This window comes from Papilio machaon, chromosome 23 (genome assembly GCF_912999745.1).
Source record: "Papilio machaon chromosome 23, ilPapMach1.1, whole genome shotgun sequence".
Taxonomy (NCBI): Eukaryota; Metazoa; Arthropoda; class Insecta; order Lepidoptera; family Papilionidae; genus Papilio; species Papilio machaon.
The window spans coordinates 3,351,361-3,378,510 of NC_060008.1; the positions used below are offsets into that span (position 1 = coordinate 3,351,361).

Here is a 27,150-nt window from a genome sequence, read left to right on the forward strand (position 1 = left end):
AAAGTTAATCATATTATTTGTATAACTAAATTTTAAATTAAAATTTATGTTACTTGATACTTTCGAATTAATGTAACTTAATTTTAAATCCTGAGTCTAATAAAATTATTACCCGTATGTGCAACCTGTATGTGACGGTAACCTCAGTTGCTGTTGTAAAAAAAATCTAAACTTCTTTTCTGTTGTTACATTTCATAGCGTAGTACCAAAATGTCTGAACAAACCCGCAATGGTTTTAGAGACACTTTTATTGTAACTGTGTATAATGTACCATGTTTAATTTAAAAAAAAATTGAAAAAAGTTCTTTTTAAATTTTCTTCCTTTAAGATTGACATTCTATATATAAAATTTATTCTGTGGATGTTTTTTCTGGGACAAATTGTACCTGAATATCACTACATTTAGCATATCTGATTTATTGCGTTGTAAAATACATATATCAATGGGTCCTAACTATAATATATTATACTTTTCTCGTGATAAAAGCTACTTCTTAGTTTAGTTAACAACATGCAATAAACAAAATACTCATTTACAGATGTAAATGTTGTTTTTTTTGCTAAAGTAAAAGGGCCTAAATTCGGCCTATTTGCCTATATGGTTGAAACTTTGAGAGCCTGTCTTGAAAAGTTATCAATTTGCACATTGGCCCTTATTCGTAGGAGCTATCGATATGTAGCATCAATTTTACACGGCTTATTTGTAAGAAGCTGAGTAATCTGAGAAAATCCATAATTTATCTCTCAAGTAACACAACTTAAATCTTTATTATATTAAAAAAGGGTGTCGATATAAAACCGTCACATATCTCGTAGTCCAATCAAAAGTTTACGATGTAAACAAATTAAAGAAATACATAAAAATATGATCCGACCTCTGCGGATGATAGTAAAAAATTAAAATGGTAGATTTATGTCACTAGAGGGCGTGTCGAAATCATTCAGAATACTACGTGCTGATTTATTACATCATTGTTTACGAGGCTAGATGTTAGTAAGGCTCGTTTTATTTTATGTTTACATCTTAAATGAACGCGTGGAATTATGTCATTTTTTATTACTTTAGTGATGTAACTTTACTACTGTATGCGGTGATATAAATATTATTATCATTAATTTATTATGGAAAGTTTAAGCTCTAATAGTACATTTTACACAAGTTATACTGGACGACAACGGTTACTAATCGTATTCAAAACTAAGAGTTAGTATGACCATATAGTTTTCAAATAATTTAAATAAAGTTCTAAAAGTTAGTTCTAAAGCATACAAGATATTTTTCTTTTTCACGGACATGTTCTATATATATTGTAAGTTCCATAGCTGGTCTGTTCTGGTTAAAAATAGTATAACATTAATAGTAACTTAACGACCTTATGAAACATTTTACATAGACAACTTCCCATGTTCTCTAAAATTTTATGACACGCATATGTAACGAAAAAAACGGAACAATGCCTAAATAACGTCGATAAATGCCCGGAATAGAGTTTAGGAGCTTTTTAATCCAAATGAAGCGAAAATAAACAAAAGGCGCTGCTGTAAACAAACCAAAGGTACAGGCGGCGGAAAGAGTTACCTTATACGATGTAATAAAAAATTATCACGCTAAACTTTAGTAAAATAAGTATTAGGCAAGTGTTTAATTAATTTTATTGAAAGTATTTCATCATTAAAAATCATTCAATTGTAAGTTATTATATTTTGCATGAATATATTATCTTAAAAAGAAATATAATTGAAAATTGCCTTTTTGCAATGTATTTATTGATGCAACAAAGGCTAGTCACTGGCTAAATGATGAAGAAAATAAGCTCATTCTTGCGAATAACTCGACTGTACCTTACAAAGTTCATACACCTATTTGAGACGAAAGCGTCCAATTTGTCGTCCGCCTGTACCGGCATAATATCGCCGTGGCGCGTTGACGTGTACCGCGCCGGCGACTGTTTACAAATAAATCATCTGGCATTATATTATTGCCTCGCGCCGCACCACGCCGCACCACACTGGGCCCGCGGCGTACACTTCCGCCGGGGGTCATCGGACTTGCGCACGTGACTTACCGACTTTAGGTCCCGCTTAGGATTTAAAGGTCGCGATAACATCTTTATCCAGACCTCGAGATTATAAATCTCCGCCAGTTATTAATTATGATCTGGTAACTACTAATTATGATGTCATTGCCCTACCGGAACTGTGTAAAATATATACGTATTAATTACTACTATCAATTATTACATATTGGTTGGATTACGCAATATTATTTAATTGTGAGTAACAGTTTCGACGATATCTATAATCTTACTAACATTATAAATGCGAAAGTTTGATTAGATGGATGGATGTATGTTTGTTTGAAGGTATCTCCAGAACGGCTGAACGGATCGCAATGAAATTTAGGATACTTATTGTTTTTTGGTAATTAAGCGCGGACGTTGTCGCGGGCGACAGCTAGTTTAATTATATATATAATTAAATAAATTTAAAATACAGCCACATTATGGAAGTATGGATGGATTATATGAAAGAGAATTTGCATAGGAGTGAATTCAGATATGACGGCTGATAGAGATGTGCAATGGAGTAGTAAATACTGTGCTGATCATCCAGAGGGAAAAGGGTGTGATGGTGATGATGACGATGATCATAATGATATGTAGATTACTAATATTTAATATACACTAAGGGATGCCACTTAACGAGTTAAGTGTGTGAACGTTTAATTGCTATCAGAGAGTTGTTACCTCGTCCAATAATAGACATGATATTTGTAAACTATTATGATAGTAATGCGCAAACATAACAGTGGAAATACTGTAAATGCAATTAATAATTATTTAATCATCAGTAGGAGTTGGAGGCTATCACATGCTGACCTGTTTATGATAAGTCGCTGGTAATATGCCGGTAACATAAACATAATAGAGAATTTACTAGAAAAATATTTGTAGGTCTGTGTCCTGACTCGGCGGTGACATAGTGTGACAAGATCTTTGTTGACATGTCTGTAAAGTTTCTATACTTAAGTAGGTTTTATATATTTTCGGAGAGACCTAACCGCGAAAACTCACTGAGCCACATATGTTTGCAGCACTATAGTAACTTGTATGCAATTTACTGAATAATTGATGCAATTTGATTAACGATGTTGTTATCGTTATAATGATGTGTTGGTATTCTACGCACCTTGTCTTCTTAAAAACCATAACTGATGCTTTATTGATATGTTTATGTTCGCAAGACGTGCAAGATATTCTTTTTTATACTTTACTGTGCACAACAAAGTGTCGTTAGTCACACATTGAGTATAAATAGGTACGTCATTGCTTCGTTTTTAATTAAAAGTCAACATTAAACGTTTTTGTATTCATCAATTCAATTATGAAACGATCCTTCAGCTTCACTGAGACCATACATGTCACCTATACAACGATAAAGTGATAAAATATTAATTTATGCGTTTTTTTACATGTTTGTGTCCAGTTACTTTTATAAATTTAAGGGTTGCGTTATTTAGGTACTTCTGAAATTTATCTTTCTAAGGAAGAAAGTCGATAAATTACAATTCACAATTTGACATCAGTATTAAGTGTCAGGAAACAAAAATTCAAATTACCAAATACGTTCAGTTTACAATTCCATCAGCCTGTTATAAAACTAGTTAGATTATAAACTGACGATGTTTACAATTTGATAGTATAATACAGAGTTGTGTATCTCAAAGTCATGTCAACGCTCGGTGTGACCTCTCTCATCAGGAATATGTTGTCCGAGCTATAATTTTAGATTTAAAGTAGCTTCACTTTCTAGGTCTGACGTCATCACGGAATGATTACTTATTGGCTGTATATATGAAGTTTGCGCGACTGTCTCTCAGATTATAGCTCGTAAATCGTTTGTAGGAGAACAGAAAATCGTCTGCATCTATGAATGCTGGCCATCAAATACTGAGGATACATGTCGAAAGCTCTCAAGTAGAAGTGAAGTGAGGTGCATGACATCACGATGTATTTGACAGAGAGTGTACGATCACGTCTTGCTCATTTTGTAGTTTTGCGAAAAATTAAATATCCAATTCATTATTATATACTTACTTAACGTCATAACAGACCGTTGGTTTCTGAAACCAAAAACTCTGTATAAAACATGTCGTCGACCCTGTTATTACCTTAAGCAAAACTGAGGTAACAATATGTTTCAAATGGAGATTTTGGTCTGAGAAATCCACGGTTAGTAGTGCATTTTAAAGCTATGATTTTGATCAAACTACTAAACCTGGAGTTATGAAATAAAAAACGATTTATAACAAATTTCATAAGCTTTTTTTTAAGCTTTTGTTCTATATTTTTATTTTGAAACAAAATAAAAAGCAATGTTGCATGTTTAAAAATGGACTTTAGGTACCATAAATAACTTAGACAGTGTTCTTTTTAACTTAAACATACGCCAACCTTTTTTCACCGTAACTCTAGCGCCCGACGGGGATTTTTGACAAACCTTGGTTATTGAAATATCATATTAGCATTGCGAAATGAGATCTTTATCAATAAAATATTGAAGTAAACCCAAAACCTTCTTATGATAGATATTTATGGTGAAACATATCACTACTTAGATGTCAATAATATCAATCAGCGGCGGTCAAAGGGTTAAAACACGTGTTTAACTAAACAGTGTCTAAGAGTATTTTTTGAAGTAATACATACAGGTAGTGTTTAGTTGCTGTATAATGTGTTTTTAAATACCAAGCTGTTAATTAAAAAATATGTACTATACTTAGTTGTTAACTTCAAATAAGGAAAAAAAGTGAATTGTAAATTCTTATTAAGGAAATAAAGATTTCTTAAATCATAATAAATAACAGTGCCTCCGCGCCATCGATATATCTATACAGAAAGGTCAGAATACGGATGTATTAACTCTGTTTACTTAATAATAAAACGCATGCTATCTAATTAGCTGCAGGATAAACAAACGGGACGTTTTCGGCACCGCTATCGCCCGTAAAACTCCACCAGTCATGAATTAGGAGAGCGGACGGCTAACAAACACACACTCCTACATTTATATGTATAAAAGGCGTTATAAAACGAGAAATGAGCCGTAAAAGGCCCAGTTGCAGAGATAGGGTTATATTTTTATTGAAACGACGAGTTTAATGACCTTGACAGCCCTTGTTGGGGCTTTTGACCTTTAATGGTAACAAATTGAGGGTAGTGTCTAAATCATAGGCATTTTGTGTTAATAGATAATTGACATTAATATAAATCATAAAACTTAGTGTATGGATACAACGTGAGATACAGTAATAGGTCACTGAATTAATGCATTTGGCACAAGAATTATCGATATTTTGTAGAAGAATAAATTAAATAATATTAACCTGTTAACGTGGGTTTCCGAGACCAAAATGGCCGTTTGAAACAAAATATTGTTGTACCTGTTTTATCAAAGGTTAAGACAGGGGATTACGATATGTTTAATACAAAGACTCAGAAACCTACGGTTTTTCGGGTAAATTTTAAAACAGTCGTCCATGTCAAGAGAGTATTCAAATTTCAAACATAAATAAGAAAATTACGATTACAGCCCACGCTGCCTGATGTTTTTAGCTTTTTACCATATCTTGCATCGTTTATGGTCTTAAACAAAACCCGATATCGTAATGAAATTGTCAAAGCGAATTCCTGCAAACGTATTATTGAAATCCAGTGTAATTTGCCACAGTCTTAAAGTCAGTTGAAAAAATCGATCCAATTTATTGTGGTACAAGAAAGTTACTCCAACGAAAATATTATACAAACAACGGTTAGATCAAAAATCAATAGTTAATTTTTTTATTTATTTTTTTCTTCAAAACTACATGGAAAAGTACTCTTCATATTTCAACAAAATTTAGAAAAAAAATGTCAAAGATAGACTCACTTGCACTGTTAGATTCGGTCTCATTATCTTCAGATTGTAAATCACATAATCCGATCGCATTATTTTCTTACTGAGAACATTTAAAAATATTACCAACCCTATATAATCAATCACAAGTCTACAGAATTGATTCATCTCACACAAGATCTTTTAATCCAGCCAACTCGAAGACACACATAAATCTTAAAACCGCTCATTAACACCCGCAATAATGCTTTTAAGCTAACTAGCTCGCATTCCGTCGCATGTCAGATACATTACAACCAAAGCGATTCATTTGTTAATCAACGTTCACAAACTGTCGACGCTGTCGTCTATAAATTGCGTCTACCCGCAAACGATTTCATTACACACAAAATATAACTGTACCCGCCGACTTTAAAAATAAAGACATGCCTTTCGAAGCGCGAAGCTTTTTTATCGCTCTTTTCTCGTATGCAAAAGCTTCCTGTGTAATTTCGAACACATTCGTGTCATTGTTGTCGATGCTTAATGTGTTTATTAATTTCGACGTTGACTTTCTTAAAGTGATTTAAAAAACTTGGAACTTTTCGAAAGTTGGTACCAGGTTCTTAGTACGGGACATGGTTATCTGTATTATTAAACGTAAAAAGAAAAATATCAATTTTAAGCATCATCTAAAGTAATAACAAAATTGTTAATATATTCATTCAATTAAATAAAAAACAATTTCTATTTATTTCATGTCAACCCTTTGTCAACCGATGGCGTTCCGTCAACGACATCACGTGGACAAATTTAATCCTTGACGCGCTTTTGTTTATTCAGCCCAGCACGTATTGATTTAACTTATAAGATGTTAGCGATTATTGTACTGTTCTTGAACATTTAATGTGTAGTATATCTAACATAACTAAGACATATTTAAAAAAAAATTTAGATTTAGATAATTTAAAGTTAGACTGAATGTTGATGAATGATGATTGTTAAATGTTGTTACGACAATTCGCCCAAAACGTGTATTAAACGTTAAATGTTTGTTTATAAAATATTATTAGACACCGTTTCGTTAAACACGTTTTTTATCCCTTTGACCGCTACTGTTGATGGTCATGGTTTATGGACGTCAATGGGGTTATATGTTTCACCATAAATATGTATCACCACAATGCTTTCGGTGTAAGTACTTCATTATTTATTGGTAAAAATGGGATATCGCAAGCCTACGCATAATAATGTTTCAATAACTATAATTTCTCTAAAAATCTGCGCCGGGCACTAGTCACGGTATAAAAGGGTTGACGTATGTTTAAGTTAAAATGTATTTGAAACCCTACATGTTAAAAATAATAATACAGAATAGAAAAAAAATCTGCTCGATTCGAACAACATCTAATAATTACACTTATCGCTGCCGCCTGTGACTTATACAATAGAACAAGCATGCTGAAGTTGTTGTCTGTGTAAACAAGCTAACAGGTGCCGTGTTTCCGAAGCAGTGCGCTTTGATAACATATTGTGTTACGGGGCTTCGGACTGATGTACTCGGATTTAGAATTTGTCGCCACCTATGTTAAATATAATCTTCTATATAAATAAAATAAATGGTTGTCCTCTATGCGATTGAACGATTGGATTTATTTCGATAAAACTTTGTTAGGTTCTGCTGCTGAGGATGTCATAGTGAGGTTTGTAAAAAATCAAAAATTAATTCATACAGTCTAACATAAAATTCATAAAAACCGCTTTTCATCAAGAAATTTAATCAATAAAGAAATTGTTACTTTAATCAAGTGGACACAAAAGACATTGTGGTCAACATGGCACAATAATTAAAAGCAAATCAGTCATAAAACCTTCTTAAACAAACCTCATTCCCAACGGATTAATAATCATTTTCCATAACGATGCTTATTGATCCGCGGCAATAAGTCCCGGCTTCGATTTCCGCGCGATTGTCCTCATCCAACACCATGACTTATTTAAACTGCCTTAAACGTAACACCAAAAAAAAAACTTCGGGAAATAAAACGCGCCTTCGAAATAAAGAATCATTGGGTATCGGTCTGGAGAGGCATTTTGTGCTTTCTGTTAAATGGAAGGGCGAATTGATTTTACTTGCTAAAATGCTAAAATGATCACTTTGTCTAATTTCTAACATCTTTCTTAATATTATAAATTCGAATGTTTGGATGGGATGAATGGATGTTTGTTTGAAGGTATATATATCCAGAACTGCTCAACAGATCTTACTAAAATTTAGCATGGATGTAGAGCGTAATTTGGAAGATCATATAGGTTACTAATGAAGTTTTTTCTAATTCCGCGCGGACGGAGTCGCGGGGTTCAGCTTGTAGTTAATATTTGTAAGTTATCAAAGTTTCATGGTAATGTATAACATCACAGAAAACACCAAGAAGTATCCTTTTGTTGGGGTTTCTGCATGACACTTTCCTTCCCTTTATCTAAGTCACAACGGACAGAGCTAAAACTAAACGAAGTTACTGATTTCATTCATCTTTATGTATAATGAAGGATTAAAACGGCCGTCTTTGATTCATATTCCAACGTATAAGCTTTTAACATTTGTTTGTTGAACATCCAAGTCCATAACCGTTTTATTTCCTCCTTTATTCCATATCGTTCGCGTCCATTAAATCGATCTTAAAGCTTTACACGCTCCCTACTTTAATGAGGGCCCGGCGCTGCGCGGGCGCATTCGAAACTGCGCTACTGTGCACGCACGCGACATTGCATGACTTGGACCTTTTTTTGCTAAAGAGGTTTTATTCAGTGTGCAGATTATACGAGTATTATAATTTTATATAGATTTTTTGCAAAGGTATTTGTGGACGAATTGATTAAGGATTCTTATGGGATTAATACATTGGTTGAATTTTTTTTTAATAAATATTTCTCAAAGAACATTTAATCTTTTCGTATTTATTTGTTAAGTTTGCTTTGCTCCAAGATGTTGATGTACTATTTTTAAATTGCACTATTATAATTCAACATTGTTTTGCTACAGGTATTCACTAGAGCGGAACTGGGCGGAGTAAACTATGTCATTGGCTGAAGTTTCGTTTCGCTTCGGTAAATGACAACCCTTATAAATGTGGCTATCATTATAAATGTTTCATAGGGTATGGATGATGTGTAGGTAGAGGTGGATGGATTGCGTGGATCAAGAATGGAGTGACGACTGAGATGACAGAAGATAGATCGACTGGATCCGTAGGACCAAAACCTGGTGCGCTGACCCTACGTAAGTAGGATAAGGAGAGGGAGATATGTCTCATGTCAAAACATATATTTATATATGTTGCGTAACTGTCATCGAAGTTTCTATTAATACGCACAATTCAAGTGGCCGCGTATTTGTATTTGGGTTAATTACATTCATCTCATCACCGAGCGCCGGCCCCCCACTTCGACACGCTAAATATATCACTAACAAAAATTAAAATTTAAAAAGCAATTTTTACTTAGATTTTTTTTATTATTTATATTTAAAAGATGAACTGTGGCGGCTTTTAAAAGAAAGTAAATATAAATAAAAGTACACTAAACAAGGACTTTTATGATGACAACGTTGAACTATGTCTATCAATCATAAATATGTAGCTTTGTTATATTAGCAAAAACATATTACATAATCAGTATGTTTAACATATGTCGAGGTTGAGTATATATAATATCTTTTAACCCTTGCACTAATAACAATGACGTGTCCATTCAACGACCAATCAAATCTCAGATCCGTTTACGAAAAGATTCCGATCGGTCAATAGCTCCCGAGACCGGGTTCCGGTCGTAAATTGGTCATTCCCGGCATCCTGTCCGACAGTGCCGCTATTGTCACTACAGGAAACTAATAACCCAGGGAACAGGGACATAAATAATCTGGATGTAGTTTAGCTTGATTATATCCATTAGTTTTATATTTAAATAACAATACTCTTCGCACTGGTACCAGGTTATCTTAAATTGTTTAAGTTATTTAAGTTGTTTGTTTTATGTCTTATCTAACAACAAGCTGTCGCCCGCGACTCCGTCCGCCCGGAATTGAAATAAGAAACTAAATTAATTAGCCTATGTGTTCTTCAAGACTATATTCTATATCTGTGCCAAATTTCATCAAGATCAGTTGAACCGTTCTGGTGATACCTTCAAACAAAGCAAGATATTTATGTAACTATTGTAATTAGTGTTACCAGTGTACAGCGTTTACATTGAACCAAACTCCTACAAACAAGTAATGTGTGCGAATTAGTGTGTGAATTAACAAATCTAAATGATGAAACGCCTAATGCCTACGATTACCGTAGTAAATTGACTGCTCATTGTGAAGTAGTGGTTAAAGGTTAATCTGTTAACAATAATGCTCTCTAATGAGCTATGATTTGAAAGACGTGACTCAAAGTTATATTAATCAAATTATTAAAAAAACACTGACCGAACAATTAGGATTAATTGCTAAAAATAAAAGAAAAAGCGAAAATAAAGATTATAAATGGAAATTGGAGACAAGTAACCAAAAGATAACAAAATACACCAGAGTAGAACACAACTAAAGGAAAATAAAACACGCTTATCGAGTAAAATGTTTATAAAATTATGATTACAATATAACGTTTGGTCTCCGACCCTCTTAACGAAATACCAATCCAAGCTTACAAACATAAATCCGATTTTACAATTCAAATAAAAACCGGTATCAAATATCTTTCTTGTTATAAAGACACAAAGTTAAATAGTAACGAAGCGAGAGTAGTATACAAAGTATTAAGTGTCATCGATAAAAGAAACGTACATCTAAATAATAAAGATTTAGATTTTAAACTCGATAAAGATATTGCAGCTAATTATTGCTGACACTTCATGTTACTCCAACAATGGACAACCACACACGACGACCAATCACGTTGCTTTAATGCTTTTGTCTTTACATCAATAATAATATTGTTTTTTTCGCGTCTCGATGATTTGTGAAGACAGGACGTAGTCACAATGAGAGCTTGGTGGGATGCGGGCGAGAGAATGGCACTCTATTATGCTTTAGATGCCATTGTAGGGTCGCATGTGTTAGATGAAAGATTTCTTGAGAGTTTCTACTTTATTGATGCTATGTTGTATATAAAGCTTGCAATATCATACAAAACGAGCTACTTCATTAATAAATAATTTCTAGTCACAAAATTCCATTAAAGAAAATTAATCAATAAAGCTACGACGAAAAAAGGGAATTTAAATGCCAAAGAATGTCGGGCATAATTTTCGATCACAAGAACAAAGCATTGACGAGAAAGACAGTAAATAGGACGAAGAAGGATTAATAGGTAAAGTGAAACGCGATTCCAATATATCAGTTCAAAGGGTTCTTAGTTAATGAATCAAACGACAGGCCGCTCGCAACACCTCTTTTGTGACCGGACAAAATTGACTTTGACGAAGCGAACGGATCCAAAATAACCAATCGTGTCCAACCCATTGTGCGTGCTATAATTAGATGCCTTGGAAATAAACACGTGGTGGCAATTATCGCTGCAGCGGGTTAAATGAGGCACCGAGAGCTGTCGTTAATGGGTACAGTCGACCGCACGGCATCCGGCGACCAAATGCAAAGGCATCCACCGTGAGCCAGATCACAAATAACAGATAAATCCTAACACTCCATACGGAATGCAATTATTTATCGTAAGTATAAAGAAGTCAGCAATCACAATAAATAAGTCGTAGACGTAACTATTGTGTTGGGGAGGCTTTGAAATAAATTTAACTACGGCACACACCGCATCCATCTTCGCGAGAATGATTTAAGTGACCGCTACGTCTGGAAGATCGAGTGCGGTGTTTCTCGCGAACAAAGCGCTATTGAGTTAAAACAATAAAATACGGGAAATGTGAGTAGAGAGTACGTCGAATGCTACGAGTGTAGCGTTTGAAAAATTAACAGTTGTTTAATTTCATTGGGTATTGACTAATCTCGGTGGTATAGGGCCTGGGGCACGACTGCAGACATTAATCATATCGTGCGGGCAGGCGGGCAAGCGGCCGCGCCTCCATACATCACGTACCCTTTGAGCGCGGCGAGCGACTCGTTTGTTGAAACGCACCGTCCCGCTTTTATTAACGTCCATACTAACATTGTAAACGTCTCAATTCCTTTGATGACTTCCTGTTCTTCATTTGTCAGGGCTCCATTCACTTGTCGATGGGTACCTCTTTTAATGGTCGGTTAGTAAAGATTAATACCGTCTTCGCATTTAACAGTCGACGCATTTGTGCAATAAATTAGCCTTAAGTAACACCACGTCCCACCTGGACTGGATTTTATGAGGTCCGTAGCCGTAAACCGATGCCGACAATGCTAATCTAATAAAAGCAAGAAGTGCTCCTAATAAAAATTCTCGTTCAGTAAAAATAGGCGACTGCGAAGATATCTCGCCAGTAAAATGTTAAATTCATGAAGATGTACTTTATAAATACCGTATTAATTATCGTTGACTAAAGAACTGTACGGTTTTTAATTAAAAACGTGTAGTTACAAAGTCGGTGTTGAAATATTATGATGACAAAAACGTGGCGCATGTAGTTATGCAATAAAAAGATGTGGTGGCATGTTCTTGGCCGAATGTTTAATGAACCACTCTATTTTATAGTCCGGTCCGATAAATGGAGTTGGCGTTACGGAGCGAGTGGAGAACATGGTACGATCGTAATACTAAAGGACACTTGCCATGCGAGAAAATTTATAATTAAATTTCATATGTAGATGAATTCATCGGACGTAAAGCTACTAAACTTATTTGATTATGATCCGAGCTATTTACGATAAGACAGGGCAATAATGAGTCATTAAAACCAAAAGTATATCGCGAAAACATAATTGGCATTTAAAAAGCATTCAACTATAAAATGGTACAGTGTACAGAGGGTAGCGATAACTTTAGTCGTTTTATGCTTATGTATTCCTTTAACCCATCTGTAAAATAAGAATTTAAAGATTGCATTAAAATGTTTCATTACATTGCAGTATTATAAAGTAGTGTAATTGTCAGCTCGGTTTTCATTTGTTTTTTCTAGTCCATTCGTCTTTCCTTAAGTTAAATGACATATTAAGGCATACATTCAGTTCCTATTGGAGATCTTGAAGCGAGGTGGTTTTAAAAACATTAGTTTAATTCTGTACCTCTAATTCGTAATCAAACAGTTTTCCAGAGAAGTCACAGTTTTCTTTATTTAGTTTTAAGAGTAAGAAACCTTATCTCTGTGATGGTCTGCTCAAGGAAAACACACACACAAAACACTTAAACAATAAGAAAATGATATTGATAATACTCACTGGGCATGGTGATGATAATGCGTGGCGTGGTGCATGGCGGATGCCTGTGCGCTGGGAGGCGTGGTCGCGTGGAACGCCGCGAAAGCCGACGGGAACTGAAGTGGCAAGAAGCCACCGCTACCTGTTGTCCCCGGACCTACCGACTCGCGATCAGGCATCATTCACAAATCAGTTCCACATCATTCAGTACGTCACTCACAAAGTTAGGAACACTATGTTCTATCAAGTCAGTTCTTTTATCATCTCCATAGTTTTACTTTACACAATGCGTCATAATAAACGTTTGCGTTTAATTTTCGGCAAATCTTCAAACGAGCGTATCATTTTCTTTTTTTGCACCTGTAACAAAGACATGATTAAAATTAATTATATACATTTAGCATTTAATTCGGCAGCCGCTTTCAAATTACTGAATTAATGTTTTTTTATATTCAAAGCAAATTAAAAAATTTAATGCGTTCGTGTTAAGTTTGCGTGCGCCGGCGTCGTTGGGCCAATTGGCCGTCATTACGTCTTCATTTTTACGAGTTAGTTGAAACTTATTAACTAAGTTGACGAAGCGTTTGTTATTTCAATTAGAGCATATTACAACTGCAAACAAAATTTAATTGAATCTTCTTTTTTTACTAACAAATTGGTTACTGTAGCATTTTTAGTTATAGATTTTAAGTTACAAATCTTTAGTTTATTTCTATCAAGAATTTGACCAATATAATTTTGATTATCATTTAATCTCAATTCTGAATACTACTTTATGAAGTCCAACTCAATACACACTATTTAACAGAATTTTAACCTAATGATTACAGACAGAATCTGACTTGACTTCGTAAATATATCAGAAACCTGTATCGAAAAGTGTACATAAACATAGTCAATAATTATAAACGCAACAAGATATCAAATGTCTTCATTATCAAATGTACTATACATATAATCTTTACGTAAGAATACGTGCAATGAACTCAAATAACTAACTCCATATATGCATACTCAAAAAAAATGTCTTATGCATTCAATTCCTGCGAATTTGGTCCCTATTTATGTTACCTTAAGACTGTACTTAGGTGCAGATTTCTTGTAAAATTTTCATTAACAAATAAAATTACAAGTGCCCAGGCACAGCGTTTAATTACCGTTGAATTTTGACCGGTGGTTTTGTGCAAAAACCTGAGCGACAAATTGACACGAAACGGACCTTGCTCACATCGAGCCCTCATTATCACTTACTGAGAACCGAGGTGTGGCCCGTTTGGCGGCGGGACGGAAAAATTGTTTAAGTTAATTAACTAATACTCAAATATTTCGTGTAATTAAAATTTCTAAACGAATATGTTACATAACATTAACTTTACAGATTGTATGGTATTTATATCTAAATTAGTACAGATATCGTCTATTGGACTCTAGATAAGAGAAATAATTAACGTCTATGCCACAAAAAACTGATTGACTGTGGCCCACCCTTGGATAGACTCCAAGTTTGGGGTAGATATGAGCTGAAGACGAATGGCACAAAAAACCGCATTAAACAATAACAGTTCCATCGCATGCAAAACAGCTTCGTTTTGAAATAAAACAACTTACTAGTTTCACTTCTATCCATACTGTGTACAGTTTATATGTAAAATTTATAACGAAGAAACAATTTTTTTAAATTCTGGCCTGTCTGTCTATTCGCAAATACGCGATCGCTTCGGATAATTTTAGAAACAGCTGAAGCGATTTTCACGGAAATTTGGAAGGTAGCTGACGTGTGTGGGAGTACCTTAGGCTTTTCTTTTTTAAAATTCCCAGCTGACGAAGTCACGGACAACCGCTAGTATTAAATAAATATACTTAATTAAAACGAAAAATGATTAAAAAGCAAGCTGAAAATAAACAGGACGGTCAAGACGACGAGCATAAATGCACTGGGAGAAAATTTAATTTTCCTTGATTGGCTTATTAAAAAAAGGCCATTGTTCCACAAAGATGGTCGAGGTATACACCGCTTTTTACTTTTACGACTGCTTAATAAGACCGACACAATTTTCTCGTGTTTTTTACATGGATTGGTGCTTGGTCATAGTAAAAGCGGTAAAGACTATATATTTTTTTAATTAAATTAAGAATCTCTCAGCAATTTAGATCATTCTAAGTCAAGAAAGACCTCCTAAAACTTATTCCTTAAATATGTATATAAACTAAAAAAAAAAACATTCTTACAGATAAAACATAAAAGCGTGAAACAAGCTTATGAAAATTGTATGTACAAAGATTATTGCTACTAAATATTGTTTATTGTATTAGATTAAATATTAGCGTCTATTCAAAATTTTTCAATTATTCCAACAAGACTTTAATATAATTATTTAAATAATAAGTACTTAACACTTACATACATCGAATATTATTCAATAAAAGTTTGACTTATAGTGAAACAAGTACAGAAACATTCCTCATATAATTAATGAAGATGTGATTGTTTCGGACGTGACTCGAGCGTTGTCCCCTCGATAAGGCACGGCGCGTAGTGCCGTAATGAATCGATCGTAAATATCGATATCGATACCATCGATATATCGATTTCAATGAACGAGATTTACGATGTTTACGTATGCAAAATTGCAGCGCGTTTCGAATGTCGCACTTTATCGGCCATTCAAAAATCGAATTGTGAAGTATTGAATGAATTCGATTAGTGTCGTGTTTTGTTGTTTTGTAGGTCACGACTGACGGAGACTTACAAATTGGTTGTCCAAAGCCCCACATAGACAAACACTTCAAGACGACACCTTACTTTGAATCGAGGCTCGAATAAGACCCTCGTTGAGAATATTTGAGAAACTACGGTTATTACAATTACATTTAGATATTTTTAAAGCATAAAAATTGAAATCATTGTTATTGTAAATTCGAAAACAATGAAATATGTAATCATAAAGTATAATGTCGATAGGATTGTCACTTCGCATCCTTAAGTCTAAATGAGCGCGACAATGCAGCGCTCCCATACCATCTCTTAATACGGCCCTTAATTACGAATTAATTGTTTTTTAGTCGTCGAATTGTGTCTACGTGTTCTCAGAAGGGGCCAGATCTCGACTTTTGGTGTTGCTCGTATTGAGGTTATTCTAGATTTCTCCGTCAACTTTTTATTAATATCGATACCGTATTTACGAGGGTCGTTTAACTTTTGGCTTTGGTTTTCGGCAACGCTTTATTCAATTGTTTCTTCTGGACGAACAAGTATTCTTAAATGAAGTTCCAAGAATTTTACAACTCTATTTAAAATAAAGATTTCTTTTTAATATTCGCCTACAGGTATGCAAGCCAGTTATAAACATTAACTTATGATTAAACTTATTTTCGGATGTACGACGATTTTAGTTCCGGTATAATTATAATGTAATAATTTTAAAAAAATATCTTTCCTGTTTTTCGCGACCTTCTACGCATTAGTCTTTACTCATTAATCAAGGCCACATCGCAATATCTTACAAACAAATACATCAAAGTAGATCTAAATTGATATTCAATAACAAATCAGTGTGCCAATTAAGTAGATGGAGAGGTACTGGTGCCAAAACTTTGTCTTGATCCGATCATTAAATCGCCTCATCACGGAGTAATTCCTGACACATTACCTATAAGTCACTAGAGACAATGGTGACACTCATGAACTCCTCATTAGATATGGCCTCTACTCGCTGAGGCTATGCACTGAACACAAATTGTCTTATTACACCGCTTTTAAGGCGGTGACAAATATGTGTACAGTTGGCGGCGCAAGTTATGCTGACACGTGCTGAAGTGAAATGTGGAATTGTGATACATCAAAAATACAAGGACGAATGGATAAAAGTATTAATTAATCTTAATAATCAAAAGTGTGTGTTGTCTCTAGTTAGGATGTAAAATAAATTCACAATCTCGTAATATCTCCATTGGCATATTCATCGAGGAATTTTACTATCGAGTGACAACTTCATTGCAGGTTTAGTGGTTGCTGAGAGTGTGATTACTGTTATCTATGTTTCTTTTATTATTCTTTTAGAATTCTATCATCATTATAAGGCGCAATTGAATTCAAAGCGTTGGTAAAATGAATTATTTGCACAAAGTTATCTACACAAACAGATGGATAGATGGATGTTTGTTTTAAGGTATTTCCAGAACGGCTGAACGGATCTTAATAAAATTTGGCAGGGTTGTAAAACAGGGGTGCGACGGCCAGTGACCTCCTCGTGGTGCACCCTGGAAACTCCCGAACGACTTTAGGGAGGCTAACAACTGGCTAGGGGGGGGGACGGTGTCCGCGGGGCTATACCGGGTAGGGCTTCCCATACCGGGAAGGCCCGCGGATACTAAGGGGCCTCACCGAGTCCTACGGTTAGCGTAGAGCTTAGGTCGGGGCCCAAGCACGTCCATTTTGGACGGTGCTGGGCACAGCGCGCACTTTGGTGCCGTCGTGCTGGTGTTGGGGTGTCACCTGTGGGGCCATGCCGGGTAGGGCCTCTCATACCGGACGGGCCCACGGAAGACACCAGCTGACCCTTTGGGTCGTGGGTTGGCGTGCCTTCAAGGCAGCGGCGCGGCAGGGTCGGTCAATTCGGCCACCCTGTCGGGCTAAAACGTCGAGGGCGCGGCATGGTCGACCGTTTTCGGTCTCCTGCTGGGCAAAGGTCAGGGCAGATGTCGGCAGCGTGAGGCAACACGATAAAATGCAGCGGACCAAGGTCGGAGGATGGCAGCCTCTAAGGTTGCGCGTCAGGGCTAGGGGACCTCACCCTGTATTGAAAAGGCGGTTTCCGGTGTCCGAGAACACTGGACTAGTATGAATGGCAAGTTTAAATAGTTCAGTACCCCAGGAGGGTACCACTGGTTCATCCGGTGGAGAATCCCTCCCAGAGGTCGTCTTGGCAAATCCTGTCAGAACGACCTCTGGCCGGCCCTCGTACTCTGGGGGGGCCAAAACCTGCTGTGAGTACACGACGACTTCGGCGAGTAACATGGATAAAGATGCACGCGATATGGATACGACGACTGGTAGTGGGCTGGAAGCCCACGATGGACGAGGGAGGGAAATGGGCATGGACCTGGACGCGGAGCTGATGCCGAGTGATCACTCGGCTTCGATGTCGGAAAGCAGTCGCCAGGGTAGTCCCGTGGTCAGGAAGAGGAGGGGTCGACCGCCCAGCACCCGCACATATGCAGGTCTGGCGAAAGCCAAACACCTGATCATCGATGCCGAGCAACTAGAGGGGAAACAAAGTCGGGCTGAGGCAGAAGCGCCTGCAGCATCTATCGCGACGCGGACAAGAGCCCGAGCTCGTATGCTTTCGAGGATGCTCTCTGATGAGGAAGGCGAGGATTTTCAGGCGGCCGGCTCCCTGAGCCAAATTATTAAAGATAACGTAGAGGTTATCAAGAAAGTGGCCTCCACATCTAAAAATCTAAAAGGAGGCTACATTAAGGCCCTGAAGGACGCAGCCGAAGAAATCTCCAAAACAGCCAAAGTTCTACATAGCAGGAGCGTTTCCGAGGAGACCAAGGGCCTACAGGCGGCCAATGCTCGCCTGCAGGCCGAGGTGGCGCAGCTCCGAAAGGAGGTCACGGAAATGAAGGAACGACTCACTGCACCTATTGCGAGGCCGGAACCGCAGAGGAATGAAAATGAGGACCTTGTGCGCACCATCCTGTGCCAAGTGGGCACGATGGTGAACGCTAGGTTCGAGGCGCTGGAGGACCGGCTTTTGCCGGAGAAGCGCATCCGCCCCCCGCTTGCGGCGGACAACAGACCCAAGCCTGTGGACCAGCGCGCACCGGAAGGCCCAAGTCCAGGAACGAGCGGGCAAGCCTCGGGCAGTGCCTCGGGCAAAGCCGCAGGGAAAGCCCCGAATAGGCCATCTAAGGCTAAGGCTAAGGCTAAGACGACGGAGCCTCAGCCCCAGCCCCAACCGTTGGCGGCAGAGCCTGCGATACAGCAGCAGCCTAAAGAACTGCCGTGGAGCGAGGTTGTAAAAAAAGGGCTTAGAGGAAGGAAAAAGGCGGACCGAACTCGGGTCTTTACCAACACCCAGAGGCAGAGAGCGCCACGAACGCCAACGGTCAGCGAACCGAAAACCGCCGCGGTTGTAGTGACCATAACGCCGGAGGGTACTGCAAAAGGTCTCACGTATGATTCTGTCATCGCGGAGGCCAAAAGCAAGATAAGGCTGCAGGATATTGGCATCACGACCGGCGTACGGTTCCGGGTGTGCGCCACTGGTGCGCGGAGATTCGAAGTTATGGGCTCGGAAAACGGCCCGCAGGCTGACGCGCTAGCGGAGAGGCTGACCCAGGTCTTCGATGGAAGTCTGGTCCGCGTCTCCAGACCGGCCAAGACCATCGAGATCAAAGTGTCGGGCCTGGACGATTCAGCCACCGTCGAGGAAATACTAGTTGCTGTAGCCGAAGCGGGGAGCTGCACGAAGGAAAGCCTCCGGTGCACCGGTGTAGTCCAAGACAGATTCGGGGTGGGACACGCCTGGATTGAATGTCCGGTTGCAACGGCGAAGAGGGTTGTCGCAGCGGGTCGTCTAACCCTGTCTTGGGTGGCGGCTAGCGTGAAGTTGCTCGAGCCTCGACCACTGCGCTGTTATCGCTGCCTCCAGAAGGGGCACGTAAGAGCGCAGTGCAGTGCGGACGTCGACAGAAGCAACCAATGCTTCCGATGCGGGGTGGACGGCCACAAATTTAAAGAGTGCACGGCAAACCCGCATTGCACCATCTGTGCTGCGGCCAAGAGACCGGCGGACCATAGACTGGGTGGTAAGGGTTGCTCCGCACCAGCCCCCAAGATCTCCCGAAGAACAAATGTTAGCCAGCCACAACCAGCACAACAGGCGTCAGCAGAGGTTGCCATGGAGACGGAGGAAGCCGGCAACAATAATGGCTCTCAAGGTCCTACAGGTTAATCTTAACCATTGCGCCAGGGCCCAGGACCTGCTTGTACAGAGCATGGCCGAGTGGTCCACGCAACTTGCCGTGGTTGCTGAGCCCTATTTTATCCCCAGCAGGGCTGACTGGGTGGGTGACGAGGAAGGAGTCGTTGCGCTCACTGTGCCCCGGTCCTCGAGACCCCTGTCTCTCGACGGGGTTCAAAAGGGCCGCGGTTACGTGGGTGCCACAGTCGGGGGTACTTTGGTCATCGGCGTCTACTGCGCTCCGAGCAAAACCCTCGCCGAGTTCGAGAGTCTCCTAGACCAGATTGGAACTCTCCTGCGCAGAGATCTCCCCCATTCCGTGCTGGTGATGGGGGATTTCAATGCCAGAAACTCGGCCTGGGGTGGCACCGTCACGAATGCTCGGGGTGCGGTGTTGGAGGAGTGGGCCCTGACCACGGGACTCTGTATCCTGAATCGGGGGTCGACACCCACTTGTGTCCGGCCGCAGGGCACGTCCGTTGTCGACTTGTCGTTTGCCTGCCCTGCTACTGCGAGACGGGTGTGCGGTTGGGAAGTGGTGGAAGATGCGGAAACCCTATCCGACCACCGCTACATCCGTTTCGTCTTGTCGGAGACGTCCACGGTCCCAGTACACCAGGGGCCCCAGTCGCTTCACAGGGACACCCCTCGGTGGGTGGTGAAGCGACTCAATCAGGATATTCTTGTCGAAGCTGCCCATGTGGAAACTTGGTCGCCTGCGGACAGCTCGCTTGATATTGACGGGAGGGTTGCCGCGCTCCGTGAGTCGATGTCCCGTGTCTGCGACGCGTCGATGCCTCGGCAAGGCCCAATACCGCAAAAGAGGCATGTGTATTGGTGGTCTCCAGAAATAGCAGCACTGCGCACAGTGTGTGTAGCTGCCAGACGCCAATACCAGCGGCAACGTCGGAAGAGGCGAAGGGACGAAGTCGTTGAGACTAGCCTTCTTAACGCGTACAAAGCTGCCAGACATGACCTAAGCCGGGCTATTCGAGATGCGAAAGATAGGGCGCGCGAAGAGTTAATTGATTCCATAAACCTGAATCCGTGGGGCCGCCCCTATCTCATGGTACGCGGTAAACTCCGGGCGCAAGCGGCACCATTGACGCAGAGCCTGCCGCCCCAACTCGTGCGGGAAGTTGTGACCTCCCTTTTTCCCCGCAAAGAGGCACACTCGCCGCCATACAGGGTTCCGAGGGACGAAAGCCCCGAAACGGGAGAGGTCATAACTCCTGTTTCCCCTGCTGAGTTCGGGGCGGCGATCCAAAGGCTGCGCGCCAAAAGGACGGCCCCGGGGCCTGATGGCATACCGGGTCGTGCCTGGGTACTGGCGGCGGATATTTTTGAAGAGAGGATCGTCGAACTCTTTAGCGACTGTCTCGCTCAAGGGCGATTCCCAAACACGTGGAAAAATGGTGCCTTGGTCCTAATTAAAAAAGAGGGTCGACCAATGGACTCTCCTGCGGCATACCGGCCCATTGTTTTATTAGACGAAGCGGCGAAGGTGCTGGAGCGGATAATCGCTAACCGCCTCGTCCATCACATGACGACAGTCGGCCCGGACCTGGACGACAAACAATTTGGTTTCAGACCAGGCAGGTCCACGGTCCACGCGATCGCGAGGGTTAAAATGATAGCGGAACAAGCAGTTGCCCAGGGCAATGTCGTTCTCGCGGTGTCCTTGGACATCGCGAACGCATTTAACACCTTGCCCTGGAGTTGCATTGTCGAGGCCCTCCGCTATCATCGAGTACCGGAATACCTGATCCGCATCGTGGCCGACTATTTATCTGAGAGAACGGTGTCGTATAGGGGTCGTAACGGGTGGTGTAGTCACGAGGTTACTTGTGGGGTTCCGCAGGGCTCAGTCCTTGGCCCCCTTCTTTGGAACGTGGGTTATGATTGGGTCCTGCGAGGCTCTCTCATACGTGGTGTTGACGTGACTTGCTACGCCGACGACACGTTAGTGACGGCGCGTGGCGCCACACACCGGGAGTGCGCGATCCTCGCGACGGCGGGAGTGGCCCAGGTCGTGGGGAGGATTCGGGCCCTAGGTCTGGAGGTCGCCCTCCAGAAATCAGAGGCCCTCTTCTTTCACGGTCCTCGGAGGAGACCTCCTCCAGGGTTGCACATTACGGTCGGCGGCGTCGATATTAAAATCGAACCTCACATGAGGTATTTGGGCCTCTTGCTGGACGGTCGGTGGACCTTTGAGGGCCACTTCCGTCAGCTGGGTCCCAAACTCCTCCGGACAGCCGCTGCACTCGGCAGCTTGCTGCCCAACGTCGGTGGCCCCAAGGCGGCGAGCCGTCGCCTGTTTATGGGTGTCGTTAGCTCAATGGCGCTATACGGCGCACCAGTCTGGAGCGGCGCCCTAAACAGGCGAACGGTCGACATCCTACATCGACCGCAGAGGACGATGGCGATAAGGGTGGTGAGAGGGTACCGCACCATATCTTATGAGGCGGCCTGCGCCCTGGCCGGTTCTCTGCCGTGGGTGCTGGAGGCAGAAGTGTTGGCGGCGGTTCACGCTTGGCGTGAAAATCGAACCCGTATTGACGGTTCTCTGCCCCCTAGAGCCGAGGTCGAAAGGTTTCGCCAGAGCAGACGCGAAGCGGCAGTGGCCAGCTGGCAATGCCGCCTCCGCGAGCCGCGGGCTGGCGCCAGAACGGTCGGGGCAATCGGCCCAGTTCTGGTGGCTTGGTTGAGGAGGGAGCACGGTGCGGTAACCTTCCGTCTGGCGCAGGTGCTGACGGGGCATGGTTGCTTCGGCAGCTATCTGTGCCGGATTGGGAGGGAGCCGTCCGCGCAATGCCATCACTGTGCCGATTGTCCTGCGGACACGGCAGAGCACACGCTGGCGGAATGCCCTGCCTGGGCGCTGCAAAGGCAGGATCTCGTGGCGGTAGTGGGCCCAGATCTTTCCCTGCCGGCTGTAGTACAGAGGATGACGGTGTCGGACAGAGCCTGGAGGGCCGTCCAAACCTTTTGCGAGGTAGTCATTTCGCAGAAAGAGGAAGCGGAGAGGCTGAGGGAGGCGTCCAGCCAGGACCCCATCCGAAGCCGCCGCAGAGGGGGGAGAAGAAGGGCTTTCGCCCGACTTATCCCTCCTTAACCGAACTAGAGTGGCGGACTAGGGGGAAGTCCGTCACTCAGACAAAGTAGTGAGGACGCACAGGTTTCCCGTGCAACGAGAGGACGCAAACATGTTGAGGAGGCGTTGTGGCCAGTCACCATCGGGGCGTGCGATGAATACGCGCAGTGTGCCCGCGCCCTGGTGCTCGGTGAGCTGAGGGAAACAGTGGGGTTTTAGTCGGTAGGCTTCCGTCTAGGGAGAGAGTCCGACATAACCACCGCGCCTTTCCCCTCTAGGGCGCGGTGGTATGCGTAACGCATTTCCCCACTATAAAAAAAAAAAAAAAAAAAAAAAAGGGTTGTAAAACATAGTCTAGAACACAAAGACTATCACAAAGTTTTTTTCTCAACCATCTTTACAATGATACAATCAACACTTGCACGACCCTAAACACCTGATAAAAAGACGCAGTACAAGGTCTCATCATAAACCTGACACACAAACGACTGAATAAATTCAGATAACTTAGTCTATCTGAGCAGTAAGGCAGGCGGTTAATCCTTTCATCGGGACTTAGCATTCGCAGGGCGGTGCGCGTGGACATCCATAAATTACAATGAGCTCTAACGCCAACTTGCCCCACGAATAAGGCCCTTTGAGCGGTGTGGAGCCAAAAGCGTATTATACGTGCGCGTCCGGCAGGTAAGGCTGGTGATGTAAGAAGAGATATGCTTTAAGTTACTTTGATTTGTATAGCACGAAAGGAAATAAAACACGCTAAATAAAAAAAAGCACTTGAATATATATAGGAGAGAACAAACTAGCCAGTCAAATATATAATTGGTGACAAATATCGTGTGCTCAAAAATAGCCCAATCGTGGTCCAAAAATCCTTTCTTCTTTCGAATTTTATGAAAATGAGCTTTATCGTAATAGTATTGATATTTTTAAATTATAGAATTGAGCATCAACATTTAAAGATCTGATAATTTTTTCAATGCGAAGAAAATTTTTATTTTATATTTTTATCTTTCTCTGGCGCACAAACTTAAGCACAATGTACGTACGATTTGTTAACCTAATAGATCTATTCGATTGTATGGTGTTCCGGACAGACGTTTCTATTATATATTTATTAGTATGTTGAATATCAATTGTTCCGCTTATTATCACCTTATTAAATGGCAAGTCAGTGTCCGAATTTTAAATGAAATGCGTCTAGACAACACGTGACTATGGAATTAAGTAGCTGAATTCAGTCATTCTGAATTAAGCTTTTAGAATTTAGATCTCGAATAAAAGTAATAATATAAAAAATAAAAATAAAAATTCTACAGTACATGATGGTAATAGAGACTTTTAGTCCCCATTCATTACAGATCACGGGCGTTAACAACTGTTTTGTCTGAACAAATTATTATTTTGCGTTCTTTTGACAAACCTATTTTTAATTTTTCGTATTCTAATTGAAAAATCTGTCATTACTATATGTTAGAAACTTACACAAACCCAAAGTAACATAAGTTTTTTTTTTACTAATTGCACCCGCGACTTTGTCCGCAATAAATAATGCCTTCGGTAGAATTTTAATAATTTAGGCTAATTGTTTTACTTAAACTTACAAAACATAAACTTATTGTTATTTCACACCCTTGAGGTTAATTTTTTACAAAATTCGAACGTTATATTTATTTTTGTCAAATTAACAGCCAATTAAGCCAAACATATTTGACATATTTCAAGTTTCTAGCTGTACAAAATGACTTTACTTCCATTCAACTTTCCATACATTTTCAACCACTTACAACCCTTTTTTTCGCATTAAGAAACCTATGTCCCTTTTCAGGCTCTTGACTATCTGTGTACCAAATTTCATTTAAATCGGTTCTGTAGTTATGGCGTGAAAGCGCGACAGACTAACAAGTAGACAGAGTTACTTTCGCATTTAAAATATCAGTAAGGATTGTTATTGTGTTTGGAATTCAGTCAATCGTAATCACCGTTAATACGTAATGTGTATTTCATGTCTTGCTAAAGCTTATCTAGTACATAAAACAGTTTGGTAGACGCAAACTAATTCAAAAACAATACGTTATTGCAGACGCGTACCTCAAATACGTTTTCGTTCACGGTAACATTTTATGTTTTCTACTTTTTATTAGTTTTCGGCGTCGACTACCTAATGATTTGACGCCTCTGACTAAACAAAGTTACCTCTACCATTTAATAAGATATCATCAATCTTATTCTGATGGCTATAAGATCTAATTTGGATTGATTGGATACGCTCGAATACATGATAGATTCAGTGTCTATTCGTTTAGTGTATTCCTGACACGGTTGAAGGAAGTTAAATATAAAACTCGCAGCTACGAATATAAAATCAGATAATAAAATTTAAAGGTGAAATTTATTTATTACCGGTATAATGTATTTTTATACTTAAGTAGTTTATTTTATAGATTTATCATTTTTAAAACGCACTGGCGGTATTTATAGGATTTCATTTGTCTCTACAAAATCAGCATTTCAACACTGAATTCAGTGCTATATTTTGCTATAAAGTTATGTACTATAATTAAAAGAAACTTCTTCTGATTTTCAGAAATTAAATTCATATTATACTAGCTGTCGCCCGCGACTCCGTCCGCGCGGAATTTAAAAAATAACTTAATAAGTAGCTTATGTATTCTTTCAGACTATGTTCTACATCTGTGCCAAATTTCATCAAGATCCTTTCAGCCGTTCCGGAGATACCTTCAAACAAACATCCATCCATCCATCCATCCATCTAAGCATTCGCATCTATAATATTAGTAAGATTTGTCATTTAATGAACAATTAATGAATACATAAGTATTATAACTTCAAACTTTCGTGGTTTTTACTAATATACTGTTCGTAAGAAACGGGATTCTTACATCTGCTATCTTTAACATTTTTACACTACCGCACAACACCAGTCAACCCGTGAACATGGCGCATGCAACTGTGCCGAAATATCGGGATCTCAAACAGCCTAATCGTGGTAAGAATCCCGTTTCTTACGAACAGTATACATAAGTATTAAATAACTCATTAAAATATTAATAAAAATACTAAATGTGTTATTCAAGTTTTAATAATTTCTATTGATACTAAATCATTTATTTAATTTATTCTATTGCATCACTAGATAAACTATTAACCTCCGAGTAATATAAAGATGGAACATGGCCAAACTAAGTCCTATTGATTTTTATTGATCCACATAAATGTATCATCGATGACGTATTTATAAGATAGTTCCAGAAATAAAACTATTTATATTCTATCTCTATATGTTTTTCATCAACGTTATTGAGTTAGGATGATATTTATTTTATAATCAAAGATTAATCAATTTTTATAATGGAGCTACTTTATGAAATAGGTATGAAATAACGAAAATTTATTCATACATATTTAGAAAATAATTTATGGAAAAAAAAAAGTTTTTTTTAGTTGGAATTTAACACAGGTTGCAAGTTAACATGGAAATAGGAAAATATCAAGATTTTCTATTTATAACTAGAATTTCGAACCTGGATAAGTAAAAAACCTCGTACAAGCGAGAGTCATGTGTAGTTCCAACGGAGTAAAGGAGGACCTCGGGTTAAAGAGAAGATACCTATATCTAGGTTCGCCTGTATTTTTTAATGTCACCAAATATTTCCACTGCCGGAAAACTCAAACAAGTCAAATTATCCAAGAAGTAATATTTTTGTATAGATGTGTCAGCAGTGAAAACCCACGGCACATTGAATGAATATCGTATAGACTGTAGATTATCAATCAGTTTAAAAGTAATTTACGACTATATAGCGGCAGCGCCATTTTTTTTTTACTTTTCTATTATTATTCTCTACGTA

At 39.7% G+C, this 27,150-nt stretch overlaps 2 protein-coding genes across 2 annotated transcripts in view; one reads left to right on the forward strand and one right to left on the reverse strand.

Moving 5' to 3' along the window:
• The window catches only part of LOC106708970 (transcriptional activator cubitus interruptus), an 89,187-nt gene that overhangs the window by 31,452 nt on the left and 30,585 nt on the right, over positions 1 to 27,150 (reverse strand). The window contains exon 3 of the mRNA XM_045683629.1: positions 13,235 to 13,573. Coding sequence (XP_045539585.1) covers positions 13,235 to 13,395 — 161 coding nt within the window. The 5' untranslated portion in view covers positions 13,396 to 13,573. The remainder of the gene's footprint in view (positions 1 to 13,234; positions 13,574 to 27,150) is intronic.
• LOC106718052 lies at positions 18,058 to 20,150 on the forward strand. Its single transcript, XM_045683798.1, has 2 exons — positions 18,058 to 20,029; positions 20,104 to 20,150. Exons 1-2 carry the CDS (start codon positions 18,058 to 18,060, stop codon positions 20,148 to 20,150), a joined length of 2,019 nt encoding a protein of 672 aa, XP_045539754.1.

What these genes read in the sequence shown, in the direction of transcription:
- LOC106718052 (XM_045683798.1), top strand. Translation starts at nt 18,058, where the DNA reads ATGGCAAGTTTAAATAGTTCAGTACCCCAGGAGGGTACCACTGGTTCA. An exon ending in GGCGGACCATAGACTGGGTG is followed by an intron (nt 20,030 to 20,103) that starts GTAAGGGTTGCT and finishes CCAGCACAACAG; the next exon opens with GCGTCAGCAGAGGTTGCCAT.